This window comes from Oncorhynchus mykiss, chromosome 20 (genome assembly GCF_013265735.2).
Source record: "Oncorhynchus mykiss isolate Arlee chromosome 20, USDA_OmykA_1.1, whole genome shotgun sequence".
Taxonomy (NCBI): Eukaryota; Metazoa; Chordata; class Actinopteri; order Salmoniformes; family Salmonidae; genus Oncorhynchus; species Oncorhynchus mykiss.
The window spans coordinates 30,194,269-30,219,634 of NC_048584.1; the positions used below are offsets into that span (position 1 = coordinate 30,194,269).

Below are 25,366 nucleotides of genomic sequence, written 5' to 3' on the forward strand. Positions count from 1 at the left end.
TATTGTTGCTGGATCGTTAGCTTACTAGCTAGCTGAATAACATCCGGCTTTACCACTCAATCAGATTATAGAATAGCTATCCTCCCCTTCATACATGGCATGAAACTGTTTATCAGTCACTTGCACCAACTGTCATTCAGATAAAGAAACGGCAAGCTAACTCGTCAGTGTACCTGCGCTACAGTAACTAGCCAGTTTATTTTCTCGCGTTAGCTAGCTATTCCATTACATATTGGTTATCCAGCTAACTAGCTTTATTTTTCCTAAAGCAATGGCTGCAGACCTGCAAGCGAAATACACCAAATTGGCCCTGGAGTATTCAAAGGTAAGCAGTTATTTGTTGCTCTATCGTTAGCCACAGTTCTTGGCTATTTAATCCGATTGCTGATTCATTCTAACTAACGTGCAAGGTACACTATCAAAAGTATGTGGACACCTGCTCGTCGAAAATCTCATTCCAAAATCATGGGCATTAATATGGAGTTGGGCCCCCCTTCGCTGCTATAACAGCCTCTACTCTTCTGGGAAGGCTTTCTACTAGATATTGGAGCATTGCTGCGGGACTTGCTTCCATTCAGCCATGAGCATTCGTGAGGTCGGCACTGATGTTGGGCGATTAGGCCTGGTTTGCAGTCGGTGTATCAAGTCATCCCAAAGGTGTTCGATGGGGTTGAGGTCAGGGCTCTGTGCAGGCCAGTCAAGTTCTTCCACACTGATCTAAAACAATATTTCTGTATGGACCTCGCTTTGTGCACAGGGGCATTGTCATGCTGAAACAAGAAAGGGCCTTCCCCAAACTGTTGCCGCAAAGTTGGAAGCACAGAACCATCTAGAATGTCATTCATTGTATGCTCTAGCATTAACTGGAACTAAGGGGCATAGCCTGAACCATTATTCCTCCTCCACCAACCTAAAAAATAAAAGGTGCTGTCCAAAGTATCTAGTTACTTAGCTCGATCTGTTTCCAATCAAGTTCCTTTTCAGGGTGTCACCCTCCTGGGTGTATTGTCAAGTATAGAGAGAGCAGCCCATTAATAGGTTGGTTTGTGATAATCGAAGGCAATATTTGGTGTCTTTACTGCACTGTTTACTCTGAACGTGAACTGTGTACAGCAAGGGATGTAGCTAACTGCTGTCAATCAATCAAAACAATCTCATAGTGAACATTATTTTGGTTGGTTTCTTCATTCTATGATTTAGCCTAGGTCACTGCCTGATATGTCAGCTGACACTCACAATGTGTCTGTCTGTTATGACAAAGGGAGGAGGGTAGGCCAGAACAGAAGCCACCCTTCTCTAAACAATACAATGTTACATAGCCTGAGTAAAACACGGGCAGCCATGTTCTTCAAATCCCCTATCATACGTTAGGTAGAAAATGGATTGGTATCCATGTCAATAGTACCCATCCTAAAAACCCTTTTTAGGCATTATTAAAATAAATGTCAGTTAGACTAACTAGCTTTGGTTAATATAAGAACCATTCTCCTGACCAACACTGTCAGTTGACAGGCAGTGAATGGAATGCATGGTGTTTCCTGTCTGAATGTTGTAAAACCATAGCTCCCCGCTGGCCAATATCCTGTTATTTCTATTTTCCATTAAATATGGGGTGTAGTTTCCCAATAAGCAGCAACATTCACCCAACCTTCAGAAATGTTAGTGCAGTCATGCATTGCAGTGGAGTTATCCATATTTGATGATTTAACAATATGTCTCACACAAAATAAATCCATAAAATAGCTATGTTGCTTTGCTTAGAAGCCAAAGGCTGAGGCAATACTGTACATTTGGCCAGTTTGGTCATTAGAGGTGGTGTGTCTGCAGTAGACCTACAGCTCAGTGTCTATACTCCCCATGTCTCCATAGCTCCGGGCACAGAACCAGGTCTTGAAGAAAGGCGTGGTAGATGAGCAGGCCAGCTCCACCTCTCTTAAGGTACAGAACCATTCAGAGCCCTCTGGAATAGGGTTTCAAAATTCCAATTTCCAATCCTGGTTGGAGGAAATAATCAGGAAGGGAATCCTCCAACCAGGAATTCTGAAAAACCTGGGAATTTTGGGTGATATACTTTAAAATCACTGAGCGTCTTCTCCTCCACACCGACACTACAGGATCAGGTGAAGCAGCGAGAACAGAGCCTGAGGAAGGTGGAGCAGGAGATGGACAGTCTCACCTTCAGGAACCAGCAGCTGGCTAAGAGAGTAGAGCTGCTCCAAGAGGAACTGTCTGCCAGCGAGGCCAAGGGCAAGAAGAGCAAGGTAGAGACAGACAGTGGTCCTCTGTAGCTCAGTTGGTAAAGCATGGCTTTTGCAACGACCGGATTGTTGGTACGATTTCCGGGACCACCCCTGTGTGAAATGTATGCACGCTTGACTATAGCTTTGGATAAAGGCAACTGCTAAAATGGCAGTATATTAGACTGGGAGGAGGGTGCACCCCACAATCAGACATGTCATAGTTCAACAGGCTTACCTTGCTCTCCTTCTACCTTTGATCATGTTTGAGATCAGTTTAAGCAAGGCAAAATGCAGAATCACTCATCTCGATCACATAATGAGTATTAATATTGGATGCAAGGTGATTTGTCGATCAGTGATTCGGTGTAGTCGATCTCAGACACTTTCTCTTCACCAGAACAAAGGGGACTCCCCCTCCCAACAGGGCTTGCAGCAGACCCAGAGTGTGTTTGATGAGGACCTGCAGAAGAAGATCCAGGAGAACGAGAGGCTTCACATCCAGGTATGTCTGTGTCTGAGACATGGGAGTGTATACAATGCGGATATATTGAAGCAACATCTCAAGACATCAGTCAGGAAGTTAAATCTTGGTCGCAAATGGGTCTTCCAAATGGACAATGACCCCAAGCATACTTCCAAAGTTGTGGCAAAATGGTTTAAGGATAACAAAGTCAAGTTATTGGAGTGGCCATCACAAAGCCCTGACCTCAATCGTATAGAAAATTTGTGGGCAGAACCGAAAAAGCGTGGGCGAGGAAAGGAGGCCTACAAACCTGACACAGTTACACCAGCTCTGTCGGGTGAATTTTGGCCCATTCCTCAACTTATTGTGGGAAGCTTGTGGAAGGCTACCTGAAACGTTTGACCCAAGTTAAACAATTTAAAGGCAATGCTACCACATACTAATTGAGTGTATGTAAACTTCTGACCCACTGGGAATGTGATGAAAGAAATAAAAGCTGAAGTAAATCATTCTCTCTGCTATTATTCTGACATTTCACATTCTTAAAATAAAGTGGTGATCCTAACTGACCTAAGACGGGGAATTTTTACTAGGATTAAATGTCAGGAATTGTGAAAACTGAGTTTAAATGTATTTGGCTAAGGTGTACGTAAACTTCCGACTTCAACTGTATGTATGGGCAAGTGTTTACAAAGAGACTACTGGCTTGAATATGTGTACTACATAATGTATTTGATCAGTTGTTTTTGTGTGCTGGTCTGTTCTAGAATGTGTGTCTGAGAATGATGATATTTTTAGAACTCTTATAAGGTGATGCCCAAAGAAATGTTTAATCCTTGGTTGGACAATAAAGTTATGTTCTATTCTAAGTTCTATGAGGCTGATGAGCAGCACAGGCAGCAGGAGTCTCAGCTGAAGGTCCAGTTGGAGGAGCTGGAGAGAGACCACGAACAGCACCAGGCCATAGTTGATGGACTCACCTCCAAATACATGGACACTATTGAGAGACTACAGAGTGACAAGGCCAGACTGGAGGTGAGAGGGAGGGGAGGTGGAGAGTAGTGGATGTCTCACCTGCAACTACATGGACACTATTGAGAAACGTTAGTGACAAGGTCTGAGTAGAGGTGAGATGGCGAGAGAGACGGCTGGAAGGAGGATGAGGGCAAGTGGGAAGCGACTGAACAAAGGCAAAACTCAATCTTTTGTTATTGGTAAATGATAGAATAGTAATACATGATGCTATTTTCTGTGTCCTCCTACAGGTGAAATCCCAGACTCTGGAGAGGGAAGCTAAAGAGTGCAGAGCTCGGACAGAGGAATGGTAAATAACTTGTTCTAATCTACACATGTACCAGTTAGATATACACTGAGTGTACAAAACATTAGGATCACCTTCCAAATATTGAGTTGCAATCCTTTTGCCATCAGAACAGCCTCAATTTGTTGGGGCATGGATTCAACAAGGTGTTGAAAGCATTCCACAGGGATGCTGGCCCATGTTGACCTCTTTGCGAGGCATTGGAAAACCTGGTCTTTGTGGTTACAGCTGTTTGAAATTCACTGCTGGACTGAGTGACCTTACAATTATCTGTATGCGTGGGGTACAGAGAGGTAGTCATTAAAAAAGCATGTTAACATAATTATTGCACACAGAGTGAGACCATGCAACTTATGTGATTTGTTGAGCACATTTTTACTCCTGAATGTAGTTTAGGCTTGCCGTAACAAAGGGGTTGAATACTTATTGACTCAATACATTTCAGATTTTCATTTTTGATTTAATTTGTGAACATTTTCACTTTGACATTATGGGGTATTGTCACTGGCCTACACACAATCAAAATGTAATCCATTTTAAATTCAGGCTGTAACACAACAAAATGTGGAAACGTCAAGGGTGTGAATACCTTCTGAAGGCCCTGTAGATAATCTTTGATCAGCCTACTGGCCTTACCTAGTGAGTTACGCTGAGTTTTAAAAAACATTAGCAACATCTTCCTAATATTGAGTTACACTGCATTTTGCCCTCAGAACAGCCTCAATCCGTTGGGGCATGGACTCTACAAGGTGTCCAAAGCATTCCACAGGGATGCTGGCCCATGTTGACTCCAATGCTTCCCACAGTTTAAGTTGGCTGGATGTCCTTTGAGTAGTGGACCATTCTTGATACACACAGGAAACTGTTGAGCGTAAAAAACCCGTTGCAGTTCTTGACACACTCAAACCGGAGCACCTAGCACCTACTATCATCCCAGCCAGCCAAACCCTCCCCTAACCCGGACAAAGCTGGGCCAAATGTGCGCCGCCTCATGGGTCTCCCGGTCGGGGCCGGCTGTGACACAGCCCGGATCAAACACAGATCTGTAGTGACGCTTCTAGCGCTGTGATGCAGTGCCTTAGACCACTGCGCCACTCGGGAGGCCCCATCTACACAGATTTGAAGTGGATTTAACGGGTGACATCAATAAGGGATCAGGCTGACCAGGTGCCTCCAAGTGAAAGCTGTGTCATGGAAAGAGCAGGTGATCCTAATGTTTTGTACACTCAGTGTAGATGGAGAATGATTATATGTATCTGGTAGAGGACTTGTGGTTAACATGATGGAATAATGAGGGTTGTAATAATGTGGATAGGGAAGTATTTAATATGGTCACTGAGTGGTCATTCACCATCTCCTGATTCCTCTACCCTCCCTTCCTCTCACAATCATCCCTCTCTCTCCAGTCAGCAGCAGTTGAGGAAGTGTCAGTCAGAGCTCAACAGACATGTGAAAAAGAGCAGCATTGTCATCCAAGAGAAAGTGCCCTTCAACGACACCAGTGAGTACTATGCAACATTTCACTGACCCAGATCATGTTTATTAGGAAGAAAACTGACTGAAAGAGTAAGGGACTACCTGGATTTGTCCAATATGAACTGCTCATGATACATTTTCTGTTGCAGTGTGTGCTCTAATGAACACAACCTTGTAGAAACATCACTGATGATGGTTTATCTATGAGCATGTCTTCCCATTCTAAGACATGGCACCCACACATATATGTATGCAGTACTAACTACTAATGAAATAGAAACGTAATTCAATCTCACTGACGCTGTAAGAGGAAAACTGAAGGACTGTAATGTGTGTCATGCCATGCCACTAGAGCCCTGTTTTCCTCAGATGGTTTTCATGCTAAATGAAGGACCGACCGACCTATGACATGCCGCCATTCGGCGCTTTAAAGGAATAGTGCAAGATTTTGGCAATTAAGCACCCAGAGTCAGATGAACTCATGGATACCGTTTGTATGTCTGCGTGCAGTTTGAAGGTAGTTTGGCGAGCCGTTGCTTGCAACCTCTCCTTTAAATTTCCCTCCCCTTTTCTCTAGAATTCAGTGACTACAACAGTCTCAACGTTCCACCACACAACAGAAGACACCAGGTGAGAGGAAGTCCTATAGGAGGCATCATCAACAAGATTATATTTTTTTCTTGATTGGATGGTCGGGCCAGAACATAATTACAAATTATTTGTAGACTGCAAATTGATCACAAGAAGCCGAAACTTATATATTGTAAAAATTATTATTTTTTAACCTTGCTTACAAGGTTTGAAATGAACACCCGCTAAATGCGGGTTGAACTATGAACCCTACAATATATATCCCACATCGCCCAACGAGCAGCGACGATGCCTGGCTGGGGAGCTGTGAGCAGTGTGATTTAAGTGCTGAAGATACAATTTTAGGAGCCCTGCGCACAGGCATACAAGTTGGTCTAATTTACTAAAGTCAACTAGTGAGACTTTGTCCTTGTGTTTCTTGACAATTTACATTGTTTTGTTTACAAGATAGGTTGTTTTTCAATGTTGGAGTTTGCTTCAACTTCTAGCGAAGACATTCTCTAGCTCACACAGGCACACTGTCACTAAGCAGTTGAGAAAATGTCTCATCTGTGATATTTAGGTTAAAATTTTTGGGTCACAAAAATGTTTCTAATATTGAGCAATATACCACATCACTTCAGTTGTTTTAGAAACATTACAAAGCATGCTCATTCCATAGTGGTTAGAAGCCCCTTTGGCAGTGATTACAGCATCAAGTCTTCATGGGTATGACGCTACAAGGTAGATTTTCCCATTCTTCTCTGCAGACCCTCAAGCTCTGTCAGGTTGGCTGGGCATATTTTCAGGTCTCCAGAGATTTGATCAGGTTCAAGTCTGGACTCTGGCTGGGCCTTTCAAGGACATTCAGACACTTGTCCTAAAGCCATTCCTGCGTTGTCTTGGCTGTGTGCTTAGGGTCGTTGTCCTGTTGGAAGGTGAACCTTCACCCCAGTCTTAGGTCCTGAGCACTCTAGACCAGGATTTCGTCAAGTATCTCTCTGTACTTTGTTTCGTTCATCTTCGTCTTGATCCTGACTAGTCTCCCAGTCCCTGCCGCAGAAAATATCCCCACATCATGATGCTGCCACCACCATGCTTCACTGTAGGGATGGTGCCAGGTTTCTTCCAGGCGTGACACTTGGCATTCAGGCCAAATAGTTCAATCTTGGTTTCATCAGACCAGAGATTCTTCTTTCTCATGGTCTGAGAGTCTTTAGGTGCCTTTTGGCAAACTCATAGCGGGCTGTCATGTGCCTTTTACTGAGGATTGGCTTCTGTCTGGCCACTCTACCATAAAGGGCTAATTGGAGGAGTGCTGCATAGGTGGTTGTCCTTCTGGAAGGTTCTCCCATCTCCACAGAGGAGCTCTGAATACTTTCCGAAGGCACTGTATATACACAGTATGTTTTTAATTTGTAAAAAAAAATGTGCCTGCCACAGTGGCTGGTGGACCAGAAGGTTAGTTTAAGGCCCAGACCACATATCTCTATTGTGTGTAGGAATACTTTGGAACTGATTTCCCAAATTAAAATCACTTGGAACTGATTTGCTGGTGTTTTTAGACTTGTGTCCCAAAATGTTTTTGCTAAGAGAATTGGGGGGGCAAAAAAAATCACAGGCCACTAGTTGGGGAACCCTGAACTATAGCATGATCCTGTATTATTGTTTCTTTCCTCATATTTTATAGAACAGTTAGGGCTCCATCATACGTTGTCATTGTAGATATGTGGTCCAGAGTTTTGGTACTAATTTCTCATTTTCCTGTCCTCTAGTTGAAGGCACGAGACGTGGCTGGTCAGGCCTTGGGCTTCGTCCAGGACATAGTGGCTGCTCTGTTAAACTTCCACTCCTACACAGAGCAGAGGGTACACATCTACCCTCTGGACTCCTCTATCGAACCCATCTCACCACTCAACCAGAAGGTCAGGGATACACACACACACACACACACACACACACACACACACACACACACACACACACACACACACCCACACACACACACACAATCTATGCCCTGACATCCTGTTTTTGTCATTTAGCAGATGCTCTTATCCATACGTGTCAAACTCATTCCAGAGGGCCGAATGTCTTTGGGTTTTCGCTCCTCCCTTGTACTGGATTGATGAATTTAAAGGTCACTAATTAGTCCTATATACCAGGCGGTGTCAGAGGAAGGCCCCAAAAAATGTCAGACTCCAGTCAACCAAGTCAGACTATTCTCTCTGCTACCGCACGGCAAGCGGTACCAGAGCGCCATGTCCCCCCCAAGCCATGAACAATTAATCAACTGCCTCGCTATTGTTATTTTGTTTTTATTAATTTTTTTTACTTTTGTTTATTTAGTATATATTTTCTTAACTCTTTATTGAACTGCATTGTTGGTTAAAGGCTTGTAAGTAAGCATTTCATGGTAAGGTCTGTTGTATTCGGCACGTGACAAATACAATTTGATTTGATAACTAGTAAGGCACTCACCTCATTGGGTTGTCTAGGGCTTAATTGAAAGCAAAACCAAAAACCCTCAGTGGAATGAGTTTGACACCCCTGCTCTTATCCATAGTGACATACAATAAGTGATTTTGGCTGAAGTAGGTAAGATGAACTCTCCTCTGCAATCTTTTCCCCAGTTCTCCCAGTATCTACATGAGAATGCAGCCTATGTGCGCCCCCTGGAGGAAGGACTAGTGCAACTACACCAGAGCATCACAGAGGACACAGTAACAGTGCTGGAGACTGTGGGGAAACTCAAGGACTTTGCCGATCACTTCACCTCCTACACCCACTTTCTGCAGAAGATTCTACCATACCAGCTCAAAAGGTCAGTACTCATTACATTAGGTAATGTGTACTGTACGCATGCATGTGTGTGTTCCTCCCTATCCCCCTCTTCTTTTTCCCCTCCCCAACCTGGAGGAAGAGTACGGCCCCTCTCTGTACCTGAGCCCTCACCTCTGAGTGTGTGTGTTTCTTTATGGCTGTGTTTACACAGGTAGCCCAATTCTGATATTTTTTTCCTACTAATTGGAAAATATCAGAATTGGGCTGCCTGTGTAACTGCAGCCGATGTGTCTCACCCTCTCCTCCTCTCTTCTCCTCACCAGTCTGGAGGAAGAGTGCTGGACTCCTCTGTGTACCTCCTCTCTCACCTCGAAGAACCAGGAGCTGCAGAGTGACATGAAGAGAATCACTTCTTTGTTCGACAAACTACACAGCTACATCAGCCTACTGGCCTTACCTAGTGAGTTAACACAAAGAACAGAAGTGAGAGGACTGACTGCGCCAAAATCAGTCCGCGCAAGAATAAAGCGTGAAGAAGACCAAGTGGGATTTTTTTAGTATGGAGGGTGTTAGGGTTGGGTGGATTTCCATACCTTCATACAGTTCCTGTACCATACCGGGGTATACGGTATTACCAGCAGTGCACATAGGGGGCGCTATTTCTTTCAGAGTATAACAAATATATATCATGCTAACAAAGTACTAGTGAATTCCTATATTGGATGCTAACTAAATGCTAACAAGCACAAGCGAACATAAACAAAATGCAAGTACAGACAACCCAACTCATAAAGTTATACAAATGTCTCAAAAGGCAACTCACACTTTATCCAGGAGGGGATTGATCGTCTGCTGTAACCAAGAAGCTTGAACTTGCACACTAACCATCACACACTAACCAGCTAGCAAGTTAGCAAACCAAATGCATAGCTGGAGCCCTGAGATGGAGAAAATGTATTTGGCATTTAGATAGTTAACTTATGTTTTAAGATATTTAGTAGGGAATTTCAAGTGGAACTTGATCACCACTTGTGCTGCTCAACAGTGGACATTGTATCACAAAACGTAAGTTTAAAACACCAGTTTGCTCCATGTGATCTTTGTAAACAAACATATGTAATTGGCTCAATAGAATTTTTGTGAATGAAAAAGAAACAAACATATTTGGGGGATGGTATTGAATATCATATAGTCGGTTTTCGAAAATACCCCGGTATACCACTAAAGCCTAGAAGTGTGTTGAATTTTGTTAAGCAAGGCTTATTTGGTAGAATAGAAGTGGTTACGAATGTACTGATATAAGAGGATGCACGTGGCATCCCAGCAGCTTTGAGAAAAATATTTTATATCGGGGTTGTGCATGTTCACATGCATATCTGCCCTCTCATTGTCTAGGATGTTCCCGTCTCCTCCCGCCTGCCTTTGCGGACATGTATTCCCATTGGTAGAGCAGACGGTCAAATATCTTGTCAAGGTCGTGCCTTCAGAAAGTATTCATACCCCTTGATTTATTCCACATTTTGTTGTTACAGCCTGAATTCAACATGTATTAAATAGATGTTCTTTCCTCACCCATCTACACACTACACCATAATTACAAAGACATGTTTTTGCAAATGTATTGAAAATGAAATTCAGAATGTTTTCTGTAAGTATTCACACCACTGAGTCAATACATGTTATAATCTTTCTGGGTAAGTCTCTTAAGAGCTTTGAACACCTGGATTGTCCAATATTTACCAATTGTATTATTTTCAAAATTTTTCAAGCTGTCAAATTGGTTGTTGATCATTGCTAGACAACCATTTGCAAGTCTTGCCATAGATTTTCAAGCAGATTTAAGTCAAACCTGTAACTCAGGAACATTCACTATCTTCTTGGTAAGCAACTCCAGTGTATATTTGGCCTAATGTTTTAGGTTATTTAGGTTATTACCTTCTGAAAGGTGAGTTCATCTCCCAGTGTCTTGTTGAAAGTAGACTGAATCAGGTTTTCCTCTAGGATTTTGCTTGTGCTTTGTTCCATTCCACTCCTCAGTCCTTAATGATTTACAAGCATACCCAATTACCCATATGATGCAGCCACCACAATGCTTACAAATATGGAGAGTGGTGTGTTCAGGAAAAAAGTGAATTGCTTTGCAACATTTTTTGCAGTATTACTTTAGTGCCTTGTTGCAAACAGGGTTCATGTTTTTGGAATATTTTTATTCTGTACAGGCTTCACTCTGTCAAATAGGTTAGTATTGTGGAGTAACTTCAATGTTGATCCATCCTCAGTTTTCTCCCATCAAAGCCATTATATTCTAGAACTGTTTTAGAGTCACCATTGGCCTCATGATGAAATCCCTGAGTGGTTTTCTTATTTTCCGGCAACTGAGTTAGGAAGGACACCTGTATCTTTCTAGTGACTGGGTGTATTGATAATTTATTAATTTGTGAACATTTCCACTTTGACATTATGGGGTATTATTGTGTGTAGGCCAGTGATAATCAAAATGTAATCCATTTTAAATTCAGGCTGTAACACAACAAAATGTTGAGAAAGTCTAGGGTTAGGAATACTTTCTGAAGGCCCTGTAGATAATGTTTGATTACCATCAGCCTACTGGCCTTGCCTAGTGAGCTACACTGAGTGTAAAAGTTGCAGCCCTTTTTGCCCTCAGAACAGCCTCAATCCGTTGGGGCATGGAATCTACAAGGTGTCCAAAGCGTTCCACAGGGATGCTGGCCCATGTTGACTCCAATGCTTCCCACAGTTGTGTCAAGTTAGCTGGATATCCTTTGGGTGGTGGTCCGTTCTTGATACATACGAGAAACTGTTGTGTGAAACCCAGCAGTGTTCCAGTTCTTGAGACACTGAAACCGGTGCACCTGGCACCTACTACCATAACCCGTTCAAAGGCACTTAAATCTTTCGTCTTCCCCAATCACCCTCTGAATGGCACACATACTGTACACAATCCAAGTCTCAATTGTCTCAAGACTCTCAATCCTCTTAACTGGTCTCCTCCCCTTCATCTACACTGATTTTGAAGTGGATTGAACAAGCGACATCAATAAGGGATCATAGCTTTCACCTGGTCAGTCTATGATATGGAAAGAGTAATGTTTTGTACACTCAGTGTACTGGCTTTACCTAGTGAGGAGAGAGAGAGGGACCGCTGTGCCACTCGGGAGTTCTATATCTGAGGCATCACAGTGCTAGAGGTGTCACTATAGATCCTGGGCTGTATCGCAACCGGCTGTGATCGGGAGTCCCATAGGGTGGCACGCAATTGGCCCGGGGTCGTCCTGGTTAGTGGAGGGTTTGGCCGTCATTGTAACTAAGAATTTGTTCTTATTAACTGCTTAACTTGACTAGTTTATTTTACTTTATAAAGTTGTTTTTTTGACCCCTTTTTTTCTCCCAAATTTCGTGTTATCCAATTTGGTAGTTACAGTCCTGTCCCATTGCTGCAACTCTCTTACGGACTCGGGAGAGGTGAAGGTCGAGAGCCAAGCTTCCGCCGAAACAACACAACCCAGCCAAGCCTTACTGCTTCTTGACACGATGCCCACTTAACCCGGAAGCCAGCCGCACCAATGTGTTGGAGGAAACACCGTACACCTGGCGACCGTGTCAGTGTGCATTGCACCCGGCCCGCCACAGGAGTCGCTAGTGCCCGTTGGGATAGGAATATCCCTAGCGGCCAAACCATCCCCTAACCCGGACGACGCAGGGCTAATTGGGCCGGCTGCGACAGAGCCTGGAGTCGAAACCAGGATCTCTAGTGGCACTGCGCCACTCGGAAGACTGACTTTCCTAGTTAAATAATAAAAAATAAAAAAATGTTACTAGTGAGTAGTGTGGGACTTGAGGAAAATCATGTGTGCAATTGTTTTCCAGGTGTTCGACAGGACTCCATGCCCCAGAGCAGTTCCTCTGCTGTCTTCACCCAGCTAGCGGCCTGTCTACACAGCCTTCACGATGCGGTCAAAGGTGAAACCTTTTTTTTTTTTTACTAGAAATTGTTATTTTGTCTGCTTTTATAGACTAATGTTCAAGCCACTCTGTCCTTCCTCTGTGTTCTGTAGAGATGTTTAAGCTTAACTGTTATAAAGCAATATACCTGCAGGCTTCAAATAAAATGGAACCAATAACAGTGTAAGCCCCCTGTGCCATCCTTTAACTGTTGGTCTCCTTCCTGTGTGTGTGGAGATTATTTTGTATGTATAAGCTAAATCCCTCTGTCTCTACAGAGATGTCTACTCATTACAGCCAGAAGGCCAGTCTGGAACAGGAGTTGTCTACAATCACTCAGAAGCTCCGCACTACTAATGAGTGTCTGCTGGCTTCCCTGGGCTCCCTCACCAGCAGCACCGGCAAGGTAGGACCATTTACCGCTATAGAAACACTGGGTATGTATTAGTGATCGAGGGGAAAAAAATAGATGCAGTTACATATCGCAATATTATTTTGGGATGATATTCTATCAATTCGGCTGTCCATTTATAATTATTATAATTTTTTTAAATCATCCTTGTTTTCGATCTTATTTTTAAATAGTGAGCCAACATGTTTTCAGCACTTATTTCCATGACTGATCAAAACACATTTTCTCTTGTCTCTGCAGCAGACGTATAATGAGCAATATGTTTGGAACATCAAATCGCAATATATATTGTATCGGCACCGAAGTATGGTGATAATATCGTATCGTGAGTTCCCTGGCAATTCCTGGCCCTATCTGTTATCACAACGTCTGTGTCTAAATGGACACAACTGGCCCCAGCAAACAAGCACACTGACAGAGCCGCTGTTTTGGTTGGCATTCTCACAATGAAAAAATATTGATGGATTTTTGTCAGTAAAAAAATAAGACCATTTTTTATTTTTTTACTTCCTGGGAATAGTCAATGACATCGGACTTATTTCCATTTCCCTATTTTTGCTGTTTTCTTGACATATTATGAGTTTAAGCAATAGTAGCAACTACTTTGGTATCTGGCTCATCGACCGTGAGGATCGGTCATTTACAATACATGACCACTAATAAGAAGGGAGGGCTTAGTTGGGGCAGGGGGATTTTTTTCACAGATCCGCAGCTTATCAGAGCATTACAGCTGTGTACCCCAGATAAAAGGGGTGGGGGATGGGGGCTTTGAAACTGAGACGGGACAGTGAGTGGCTACGTTTGTACTATACGTATGAGAGCCTTGCGGGAATTGAAACCATGACCGTACCAACTGATTGTATGTAGAGGAAGTAAATATGTTACTGTTATAACTGTAGCCCTACTGCTTATTTTTTGGTATTCTAGTTCTAATAGTAAAAGGCATGTTTTTAGTCTCTACTGCTGCCTGGCTGATGAATGCACCAGACAGACTGACTGTTTGAGGTATGAGAGATGGACTACTGTTCTATGTTGTTGTGGAAGAACAGGGATGGAATGCTCTGGGCTGGCTGGTTGCAGAGTTCTGAAGGATGTTTACTATGAGGTGATCTGAGTGGGCGAGTTGTTTTGAATGGCCTGGTGCCCTAGGTGGTCTAAAATGTGCAAACTCCGCCCACCCAGGCCACCTGGCCATGTTAAATAAAAAAGTAATACGAACTTGGTTAACAGTAGTGGGAGTGTAAAAAAAGAGGAGCAAGGCACTCGTCATATAATGAAAAGTGGGAGTGTGTATTAGAAATCTGTCAATCTCTTCCACTGACCTACTTAAAGGAACAGAGACGTAGTTGTGTTGGATAAGTGTGTATAGGAAAGTTTGACTTGGTGTTGTGGGTTTGTTTTAAGTGTGTGTATAGTGAAGTAATCATGACAAAAGATTTTATAAACTCCTTTCACATTAGTTTGTTTAATTGCACCTGTTTCACCCTCATTTTGAAGCGTATACAGTATTGACAGATTGAAAACGTATATTCTATGACATTGTTGCACCGTGATATTGAAATAACGTTGTGGACTAAAACATATAGGCCTAGAAGACCATGTATATGGCTCACCAATACTGTTTATAAGAAGACCTTTATAAAGCTTATACTTCCTTAAAACAAATGATAAAGAATTAGTGTCTACCTGGATGATAAGTCTTACCGTAATATTCATTCTGTACTGTTTTTCTACAGATTGCGACGTTCTTCAGCAACAACCTGGATTTCTTCACGTCTTCGACAGGCTACAGTCCAAGAGGGGGGGCCGGGGCACTCAACCCCCTGCAGGCAGAGAGCATGCTGGGTAACAAGAAGAAGGCCTCTGACTACATGCATGCCATCAGAAAGGTCAGTAGCTTTCCCTCGCTTTGCTGGTCATGTCACCTTCACAGACCTGGGTTAAAATACTATTTAAACATCATTCAGCTGTGTTCAATTAAGCTCGCCTAGCAAAATGGAACCAATAAAATAGTCTTAAGTGTAAATCCTGCCCCATCTGGCACGCCAATCCAGGCTGCCTAAAGCAAACAGTGGAACATCCCCTTAACAACGATGTTGTGGTTCAGTATAACAGTGTGTATTTGACTCCTGTCCTGTCTGTGTATCCAGCCCAGACCAGAGACTGTTCCATACAGAGAGGCCCTGTTGCACCGCCGTGTTCTAACTAGCTCTACAGAGAGCAGAGAGGGACTCACACAACAGGTATTGTTTGTATTTCCACGCTCCTCTCTTCCCTTCTACCCTCCAGTCTGTTAGTAAACACGTCTGACTCTTTATAATGCTCAAGGTAACCAATTTGGTTACTGACTTGGTAAGTGTGTTAGAGAAGTATAGTCCTCTTACCAACTCGCTCCTCTTCTTTCTGCCTCTCCTCACTGTGTCCTCTCCTCTGTGTCATCTCCTCCACATCTCCATTTCCCTCTGTGTCCTCTCCTCTCCCTCTGTGTCCTCTCCTCTATCACCCCAGGTGGTGGCGAGCCAGGAGAAGATTGCTCGTCTGGAGCAGGAGAAGGAGCACTGGCTGCTGGAGGCCCAGCTGGGCAGGGTGAGGCTGGAGAAGGAGAGCCAACGCATCCATGACCTGGAGACACAGCTCTCCTCTGCCCTGGGAGGAGGCGGCAGCCCAGCTCACTCCCTGGGCCAGGCCCCGGGCAGCCCAGCCCTCACCAGCCTGGAGGACGGCGAGGTGGAGGAGAGAGGAGCAGGGAAGGAGGCTATGCTAAGCAACAGTCTGGTAGATACATCTTCACTCTTGTTTTTTCTTTACGGTTGCAAGAATCCTCAAAGGGATTTCAGGAAAACTGGTAACTTTTGGAAACTTTCCGGAATTTTGCGACCTTATTTTTCTTCAACAGTGATTGAATTTGTCTTCATCCTCATGCTTAACAATACTACTTTGCAGTTGTGTGAGACTGGCATGATGTGAGATTAAATCTAGGGACATCATTCCTCCCTTTACAACCCTCCCCTTTCCCACAAAATGAGTCAGACACATCCTCGTGGGAGCAGCCGTAACATGCATTTGAGTGTTTTGGCTTCAGTGAAGGCGTTTGTGTTATCAGTGTCTGGTTAAGTTCCAATTATCTTTCCTTTGGCCCAAGGTGTGCACTTGTTCATTTCCCTTCACTGATTTGAAAGTAAATGATGGGTATAAGGAATATGCTGGAAACTCCCACTAGCCCATGCCTCTACAAATTGAATGCTTTTTAATAATAAAAAAAAATATATATATATATTTTTTTTTACCTTTTATTTAACTAGGCAAGTCAGTTAAGAACCAATTCTTATTTACAATGATGGGACTCCCAATCATGGCCGGTTGTGATACAGCCTGGTTGTGATACAGCCTGGAATCGAACCAGGGTCTGTAGTGACACCTCTATCACTGAGATGCAGTGCCTTAGACCGCTGCATCACTCTGGAGCCCTAGTAGTGAACGAGAGTACACCTCATGAGAAAATAAATATTATTGGGAGGCACCAGCTTCCTTGTTTCATAATGCCTGTATTTTAATAGCATACTCAAGGTCCAGGATACACCCACTTAATCTGGTCCCAGATCTATTTGTGTTGTCAAGATCGCACAAACAGATCTGGGACCTGGCTAGCACCATGCTAGTCATTAACAACCAGCTAAACTCTTCATTCACAGGTGTCTATAAATGTAATTCCTTGCAGGTCCAGTTTCAGATACCATTAGGGGCCTGTAGTGTTTTATTGGATTTCAGTGGGTTTTATTAGCCTGGGCCCAGATCTGTTTGTGCTGTATAGCCAAAATTGACTATAGCAGTTGGCAGAAACGGATCTGGGACCAGGCTTGGTTAAATTTTTATAGCTTTCTCAATTCTCATAGGGAGTGAGGATCTAACTGTGTTTGTGTTTTTCATCTCATCAGGTTGGCATGTTAACCACAACTCCTACCAACGAGGATGTAAGTTTGTCTTGTTCTTCTTGACCCAACTATTCCTAGTGTAATTACAACACCGGTGTAAGAGCAATTTCATGTAAAGTTGTTGTCCTCTCTGTGTGCTTACAGGTGGGAGACGAGGAGTCCAGAGAACAGCTGATTAAGACTCACTACATGGCCAGAGTAGGAGAGCTCACCACACAGCTACAGGTCTCTGACAGCAAGGCGGTTAACTTCCATGCTGAGGTGAGACACTGGATCTAATTCCCATTCATAAACACAGAACTATTATTTCCTATTGAATGTAAAAGGATGTGTAGATCTTATTTTGTTGGTGGAGACTGGGGAGAGATATGGGGAACAAAGTCACATGAGTGCTCAATTTAGACGCTGCTATACAGAAGACTAACTTACTAGTTGTACAGTCACTTAACCATTTCCCCTCACGTCTTCCTTCCTCTAATACATACAGTGCATTCAGAAAGTATTCAGACACCTTGACTTTAAGTTACAGCCTTATTCTAAAATTTTCCCCCTCAAATCTACACACAATACCTCATAATGACAATGAAAAAACACGTTTTTTTTTTATATATATATATATATATATAACAGAAATATCACATAACTATTCAGACCCTTTACTCAGTACTTTGTTGAAGCACCTTTGGCAGCGATTACAGCCTTGCGTCTTCTTTGGTATGATGCTACAAACTAAGCACACCTGTATTTGGAGAGTTTCTCCCATTCTTCTCAAGCTCTGTCAGGTTGGATGGGGAGCATTGCTGCACAGATATTTTCAGGTCTCTCCAGAGATGTTTGTTCGGGTTTAAGTCCAGGGTCTGGCTGTGCCACTCAAGGACATTTAGAGACTTGTCCCGAAGCCACTCTTGCATTTTCTTGTCTGTGTACTTAGGGTCGTTGGTCTGTTGGAAGGTGAACCTTTGCCCCAGTCTGAGGTCCTGAGTGCTCTGGAGCAGGTTTGCATCAAGGATCTCTGTACTTTGCCTCAATCCTGACTAGTCTCCCAGTCCCTGCCGCTGAAAAACAATCCCACAGCATGATGCTGCCACCACCATGCTTCACCGTAGGGATGGGACTTTCTCATGGTCTGAGAGTCTCTAGGTGCCTTTTGGCAAATTCCAAGCGGGCTGTCATGTGCCTTTTTACTGAGGAGTGGCTTTCGTCTGGACACTCTACCATAAAGGCCTGATTGGTGGAGTGCTGCAGAGTTGGTTGTCCCTCTGGAAGGTCCTCCCATCTCCACAGAAGAACTCTAGAGCTCTGTCGGAGTGACCATCGGGTTCTTGGTCACCTCCCATACCAAGGCCCTTCTCCCCCGAATGCTCAGTTTGGCCTGGGGGGCCAGCTCTAGGAAGAGTCTTGGTGGTTCCAAAATTCTTCCATTTAAGAATGACGGAGGTCACTGTGTTATTGGGGACCTTCAATGCTGCATAAATGTTTCGGTACCCTTACCCAGATCTGTGCTTCGACACAATCCTGTCTCGGAGCTCTATGGACAATTCCTTCGACCTCATGGCTTGGTTTTTGCTCTGACTTACACTGTCAACTATGAGACCTTTTATATAGACAGGTGTGTCTTTCCAAATCATTTCCAATCAATTGAGTTTACCACAGTTGGACTCCAATCAAGTTGTAGAAACATCAAGGATGATCAATGAAAACCGGATGCAATCGGAGCTCAATATCAGTCTCATAGCAAAGGGTCTGAATGCTTATGTATTTGTTTATGTTTAATACATTTGCAAACATTTCTAAAAAACAGTTTTCGCTTTGTCATTATGGGGAATTGTGTGTAGATTGCTGAGGATTTAAAAAAAATTGTAATCCATTTTAGAATAAGGCTGTAACAAAATGTGGAAGAAGTCAAGGGGTCTGAATACTTTCCGAAGGCACTGTACATGTGTATATGTTCCTGCTGCTATTTTGGTAACCTACTTCAGTCCTATACGTCTTGTTCCAAGGGAAATGGAAACGGCAACAGTTGACTATACTGTAGTCAAACCTTGTTTCCCTAAGAAGACATTTTTGTATTTTCTCTTCCTCTTTTGCTTCTCTCCATCCGCTCTTTCTATTCCATCCTGTATTTCCAGCTGGACGGACACAGGTGTGCTCACAGGGAAATCCTAACATTTTTACACTGGGGTTCTCGGTTCCAGACCTACACTAGGATATATATATATATATATATATATATATATATATATATATATTATTATTTAAAATTGTTACTTTTTAAATATTTTTTTTTAGATACATGTATCTACATTGACATGAAATAAGTTGTTATGCTATAGTTAACCAAATCTAAAGATAGCCATGTGGCGTTAGTATGTAGTATTGACTTACTGCCACATGTCAACCCTCCGTGCTATGCATCACGGCAGTAGGATTCCTCCTGATAGATGGGGAACTGGAAGTAGTGACTTAGAATCTCCCACAAAGTCAAACTTCACTGTAGAAGGGTCCGTTCAGTTCAAACCCAGACATCATGTAGGCCTATATTTAAATAGTTTTAGTGAAGAGCATCCCATTTTGTGACTCCCCATTAGTTGAAGTGATCATCTGTGGACATGTTATATTTTGTAGGTTTGTTTATTCTCTAACTCCTGTGTTGTAACTTCCCACCCTCAGTGTCGAGCCCTGGCCAAGCGTCTGGCTATCGCAGAGAAGTCACGGGAGACTCTGACGGAGGAGATCAAACTGGCCAATCAGAACATCACACGTCTCCAGGTAAACGACATCTGTTGTCTAACTGCCTGACTGAAAGAAACCAGCATATCCCAGATCCAATCAGCTTTATAATTTATTACATTGATATTTGTTGTTTATTATGTATATTTGTTCTGACCTTTTGCTTTTTTAAGTAGGATTCCCATGTATTCAGTAAACATGGCATATTAATTTTAACCTTAAAAACAAATATAAAAATGTTCAACTTCATATTCAGTTCCAGCACCACCTCATGTGAAAATTGCGCGTTTCTGTTTTGTAGTAAAAAAGAGAGGATGATAAATTTGGTTGTCATTTTCCTCTATTTTTTTACTACAAAATAGATCATTTTCACATATGTTGATGTTTGGGTGGTGCTGGAGATTATGAATATAAAGTTGGACATTATTTTTATTTTATTTTTTTTAAGTCCTTTAAATAAACATATTGGCTCTACCTAGCCACAACATGTTCCTTGTCTTTCAGGATGAACTGGCCACGACCAAGAGGAGTTACAAGGAACAGCTCAGTATGATGAGTGACCACCTGTGCAGCATGAACGAGACTCTCAGCAAACAGAGAGAGGAGATCGACACACTCAAACTGGGCAGCAAAGTATAGAGTCCCCTCACACATTCCTCACTTACTCTGTCGACTGCTACTATATTGATGAGGTCTCTCTTGCAAAACAGATTTGATCTCATTGAGACTAACTAAGTTAAGTTAAGGTTCAATAAAACACTTCACTCACTGGCCCACACAGCAACATAAGCAGTACTAGGTCAGGTTATGCTGATATAGACATAACCCAGTAACAAACTACTATCCATTCTGAGGGGAGCTGGGATGTGCCGGGGGGGGCACAGCAGGGTCTGATAGGAAAAGCACCTGCTGGAGTCAGAGGCTGACATCTGAGAAATTCATTACTGTTTGGCTGGGCTGTTGAAGTCGAGGAAGAGGCCTTCTGTTAAAACCCACTTCTCTTAAAACACTTCTGAGATGAGGTGTGTGTGTATACGTTCTGAGGGTATGGATTTCATCAACCCAAGCTATTGTGTGTGAATGGTGGCTGCCAAGTGCTGACACAAGCCTATTCAACCTGAATACAATCCAAGTGTAAAGAAATAAACCGATGACATGATTAGCTGTGAGTGAAACTCTAGAATGGAACTAACAATGTTTCAAAGTCTAGACTCATTCATGTGGTTTCTTTCATGAGTGATCACTGGTCACGTACTAACACCACAATCTGATTCAAAAAATGCCATTCTGATCTCCAGATTACAGTACCAAAACAGAAGTGTTGATACTAGGACTGCGCTCCTGCTTAATCGCTTTAATGTTCATTCAAAAATGTATTGAGTCTTGGTTTACCATGCGTTATATGTAACTCAACCCCTCCTGCCTTTTCCAGGGAAACTCCAAACTTCTGAAGAAGAGTCGGTAGGAAAGTCTGTTGGGAAACTTGCTACATTTTGGATCGGCAGAGCACCCTGGACTGAGCTTTACTATGGGACAACCCACCCACTACAGTCCTGTCAGCTCCCTAGCACCCCAAGATGGAGGACCCTGTTAACTTCTATCAGAGGGTGGGCTATTAGGGGGTGTCTCTCTGATACCACTCTGCTTAACCATAAATAAGCAGTTTATCTAATGTTTATTTCTGATTTACACAGATAATGACTTTTGTAAAGTGCTTCCTAACGTGTGACGGAGGGCAGACTGACAACTGCTTGACCCTTTGACCTTTGGTTTGAGGGAAGTAGAGGAAAAAATAAAAATCCTAATGAGGTCATGGATGCTCACTAAAGTCAGGGATGAAGAACACCAGGCCCTCATGGTTACTGTCTTTCGCTCTCTCCTATCTCTGTGTGCTAAGCGTAGGAATGACATGTATTACTCAAATTGCTATTAAGTGGGAAGAGGAGATCATACGAACGAGTGAGAATGTGTTTGCATTATGTAAGAGAATGTCTGTCTAATACTGTGACAGAAAATAATTGAATCTTTCCATGTTTTATTAGATGGTTTTTAGTTTCAGTGAGAGAGAATGTGTGCAAATGTTGGTTATGTTTACCACAGTCTTCTGTTTGAAGGGCTGCCCCAGATTAAATCAAGGAATGAGTGACCAATTAATTAGACACACACTAGCCTCTGAAGTCCAGGCTTCGCGCTTAACCGAAAGCCTGAAACAAAGACACACACACACATTCCCTTAACTAGATATCCCATCTATCCTCTAGAACGGATAGAAGAATCCAAACACTCAAGTAGCATTTATGACCTTACTCGCCAGAAGGTGGAGATTGCCCTTGTTTATGTCCCAATGGCAGACTTAATTCCATATTTAGTGCACTGGCTTTGGTAAAAAAAAAGTAGTGCACTATATAGGGAAAAGTGTGCCATTTTGAAGTAGTCCAGGGGTGTATTCCGTGAGATGAAACGTAAAGAATGTGACGGTGCAGATAGAAATGCAGTGACATAGAATAGATCTGTCTCGATTCCCCAATCAGTTCTAACATGACAGAACTGTTCTATATGATATTTCTATCTGAACTCGGGCCAATGTAGAGTTCATAAAATGGTGACCGTTTGTCTGTGATGTTTCTGTAGTGTGGATGTGCACTGAGGAGAACTATGTCTGCGTCCCAAATGGCACCCTATTCCCAAATAGTGTGTTACTTTTACCAGAGCCCTATGGACCCTGGTCAAAAGTAGTGCACTATATAGGGAATAATGTGGTACCATTTGGGACATAGTATGTGTAGCACCAGTCTCTAAACCCATGTTATTATGTATTGATGAAAAAGGGTTGTGAATATAATACTCCTTTTGAATCATTCAATGTACATTTATTGTATTGTGTACTTTTTAAAAGTAATATACTAAAAAACAAAGGCATTCATTCTACGGTTTCAAATGTCTAATTTCCATGATGACCCAATGAAATGACTGGTTGATCAATGAAAAAGATAAGAAATATCAAGGTAATCACTCACCTGCATTTATTTTTTGATTATTGGGTTTGAGATCTTTGGAAATATGTCTATTGAAAGGCAATACACACACACAAAGGTCCACTCTCTTGGAACTCGAGTGAGACTGTATCACTGTTTGTGTACGGCACTTTACAATTGTATTATTGGCATGTTGGCAAGCTAGTCAACCCCTTGTCTGGAAATGTGTAATGACATCTCTAAACTGTTTACAATTAACAGCAGGGTCGTGTTCATTGGGCTACACCGTATCAAAACTTTTGCTTCTGATAGGTTGACTGGTTCTTACGTGTTCAGTTCAACCACCAGGTTTACCAGTAATGAGATCTCTATTATACCTGCCATTGGATCTTTTATATGATGAGAAATCAAGAGGTTTGCCAACATGCCCTATACTACTGAAACTTGTAAAACAATGTAATCTGACAGACCAACAGATTGCACATGAAATAAATAATAAAGAGCTCAATATTCTTTTTTGTGTTGGTACTAGTACTTATTGATGACGTACCACAGAGTTGAACACTTCAGGATATGTTGACAAGCTACTGTAGATTTATGAAGTTCCAATGTTATATGGCAAACAAACTTGTTAACTATGTCCAAAATGTTCCCAATCTCAAATAATTCAGGCAACAGTAGCAGCTAGAACCAAACACTCACTCATACAAAAGCAAATTTCATTCGCCACTCGCACATGTGAGCTATTTTTGTTGCAGGTGCATGGTAACAGTTGAATAATATGAGAAAAAAGAACCTGCACACTGCTCTTTAATAAGCTTTACCCATCGGCCTCAAGGCCTTCAGAGCTTTTGCAACCACTCATACACTACCACCCATAATAATAGTTGGCAGTTCCAGGATGATGGCCCTTACTTACTTAACTTTCTGTTGCCAGCTGCACTGTTACTTCTTCAGCAAAGAACAGGATAAACCCTGATCACATCCATGTTGTCAGTGTGCCCTTGGCCCACTGTGACTGGGTGTTCTCATCCAAATACTCCTCTCGCTCTGTCCTCTCCATCTCTTACTGAATGTTCTCATCCAACTACTAGGGAAAGGGGGATACCTAGTCAGTTGTCCAACTGAATGTATTCAACTTCCACATTTCACCCAACCCCTCTGAATCAGAGTGGTGCGGGGGGCTGCCTTAATCGACATCCATGTCTTCAGCTCCCAGGGTTAATTGCCTTGCACAGGGGCATAACTATATATTTTTTCCTTGTCAGCTCGGGGATTCGATCCAGCAACCTTTCAGCAACCAGCAACCAGCATCCAGCAACCATTGGGCCAGCAACCTTTCGGTTACTGGCCCAATGCTCTAACCACTAGGCTACCCTTCTCTCTGTGACTGAATGTTCTCATCCAACTAGTACCTCTCTTCTCTCTGACTGAATGTCCTCATCTAACTTCTACCTCTCTTCTCTCTCTGTGACACTGTTCTCATCCAAATACTACCTCTCTCTGTTTGCATTATGTTCGTTTTGGGTCTGTTCCAAAGGGGCTAAATGACCTTGTATTGTGTTAGGCTGAAGGTTGGCCATAACCCATAGCCATCCTCCTCCTCCCCTCTGTGAAAAGTGCTGTGTTATCCTGTTTATCCACCCTCCTCCACTCATCTATTATCGGACAGAACAGAAAGAAAAGGGGGATACCTAGTTAGTTGTACAACTGAATGTCTTCCGCATTTTATCCAACCCCTCTGAAACAGAGGTGCAGGGGGCTGCCTTAATCCACGTCTTCGGCGCCCGGGGAACAGAGGAAAACCACTTCAGTTTGTGTTGATATTGGTTTAATTTAATGTAGTGTGTATGTGAGAGAGTGTGATTCTTGTCTGGACCAACTCTAGATGACAGCACTTCAATGACTGTTATCTTCAACCCTTTAATTATCTCCCATCCAACCGCTGACCCCTCCCTTGGTGAGTAATCTCTAGTCATCCACGCCTAATTGTCCCACCCTAGCATCAGACCTCTGTCACTGTGTGAACCACTACCCTTTTTATCATGGAGTCATATGAACATGTCTGCCAGAATTCAGCTCAAACTCTCCATCTCCGCTCAAATCTCTTTCTCACTTCAGATTTTTCTCTTTGGTCATAATTTATAGTCTCTCCAGTCTCCATAGCTTGTAACTAGGCCTAGCCCACTGTGATGTCGGGCTAGGGCTGGGGAAGAGGTTAATTGACAGACAACCTTGTCCTAATCAGTGTGTGAGTGAGTTGACTGGGGTGGAACGAGGTTCTTTGACAGACAACCCTGTCCTTGTCCTAATCCAACTTCTAAATGTCCCACCTGGAACGTAAAAAAAAGAGTCAGAATGTCTAGAATGTGCTTTACTACTTATTCATTACCGTTTTTCTTAGTTGGTGGAAATCAACAAAAAATATTATATTCATAAAGCTTCCTAGGCTATCTACTCGTAATGTATGCGAATGGCTCTTTGCGCTCGCAACATTGCA

General features: G+C 42.7%; 1 protein-coding gene across 1 annotated transcript; it reads left to right on the plus strand.

Moving 5' to 3' along the window:
- LOC110499323 (protein phosphatase 1 regulatory subunit 21) lies at positions 1-23,379 on the plus strand. Its single transcript, XM_021576403.2, has 21 exons — positions 1-325; positions 1,870-1,938; positions 2,115-2,261; positions 2,638-2,742; positions 3,574-3,738; positions 3,969-4,027; positions 5,431-5,525; positions 6,078-6,130; positions 7,846-7,995; positions 8,704-8,894; positions 9,178-9,314; positions 12,743-12,835; positions 13,096-13,223; positions 14,966-15,118; positions 15,380-15,472; positions 15,738-16,004; positions 17,165-17,200; positions 17,306-17,422; positions 19,832-19,930; positions 20,396-20,524; positions 21,324-23,379. Exons 1-21 carry the CDS (start codon positions 272-274, stop codon positions 21,354-21,356), a joined length of 2,373 nt encoding a protein of 790 aa, XP_021432078.2. The 5' UTR covers positions 1-271; the 3' UTR covers positions 21,357-23,379.
- Positions 23,380-25,366: the final 1,987 nt, after the last annotated feature.

What these genes read in the sequence shown, in the direction of transcription:
- LOC110499323 (XM_021576403.2), top strand. Translation starts at nt 272, where the DNA reads ATGGCTGCAGACCTGCAAGCGAAATACACCAAATTGGCCCTGGAGTAT. An exon ending in TCTCACCACTCAACCAGAAG is followed by an intron (nt 7,996 to 8,703) that starts GTCAGGGATACA and finishes TCTTTTCCCCAG; the next exon opens with TTCTCCCAGTATCTACATGA. An exon ending in CTACCATACCAGCTCAAAAG is followed by an intron (nt 8,895 to 9,177) that starts GTCAGTACTCAT and finishes TCTCCTCACCAG; the next exon opens with TCTGGAGGAAGAGTGCTGGA.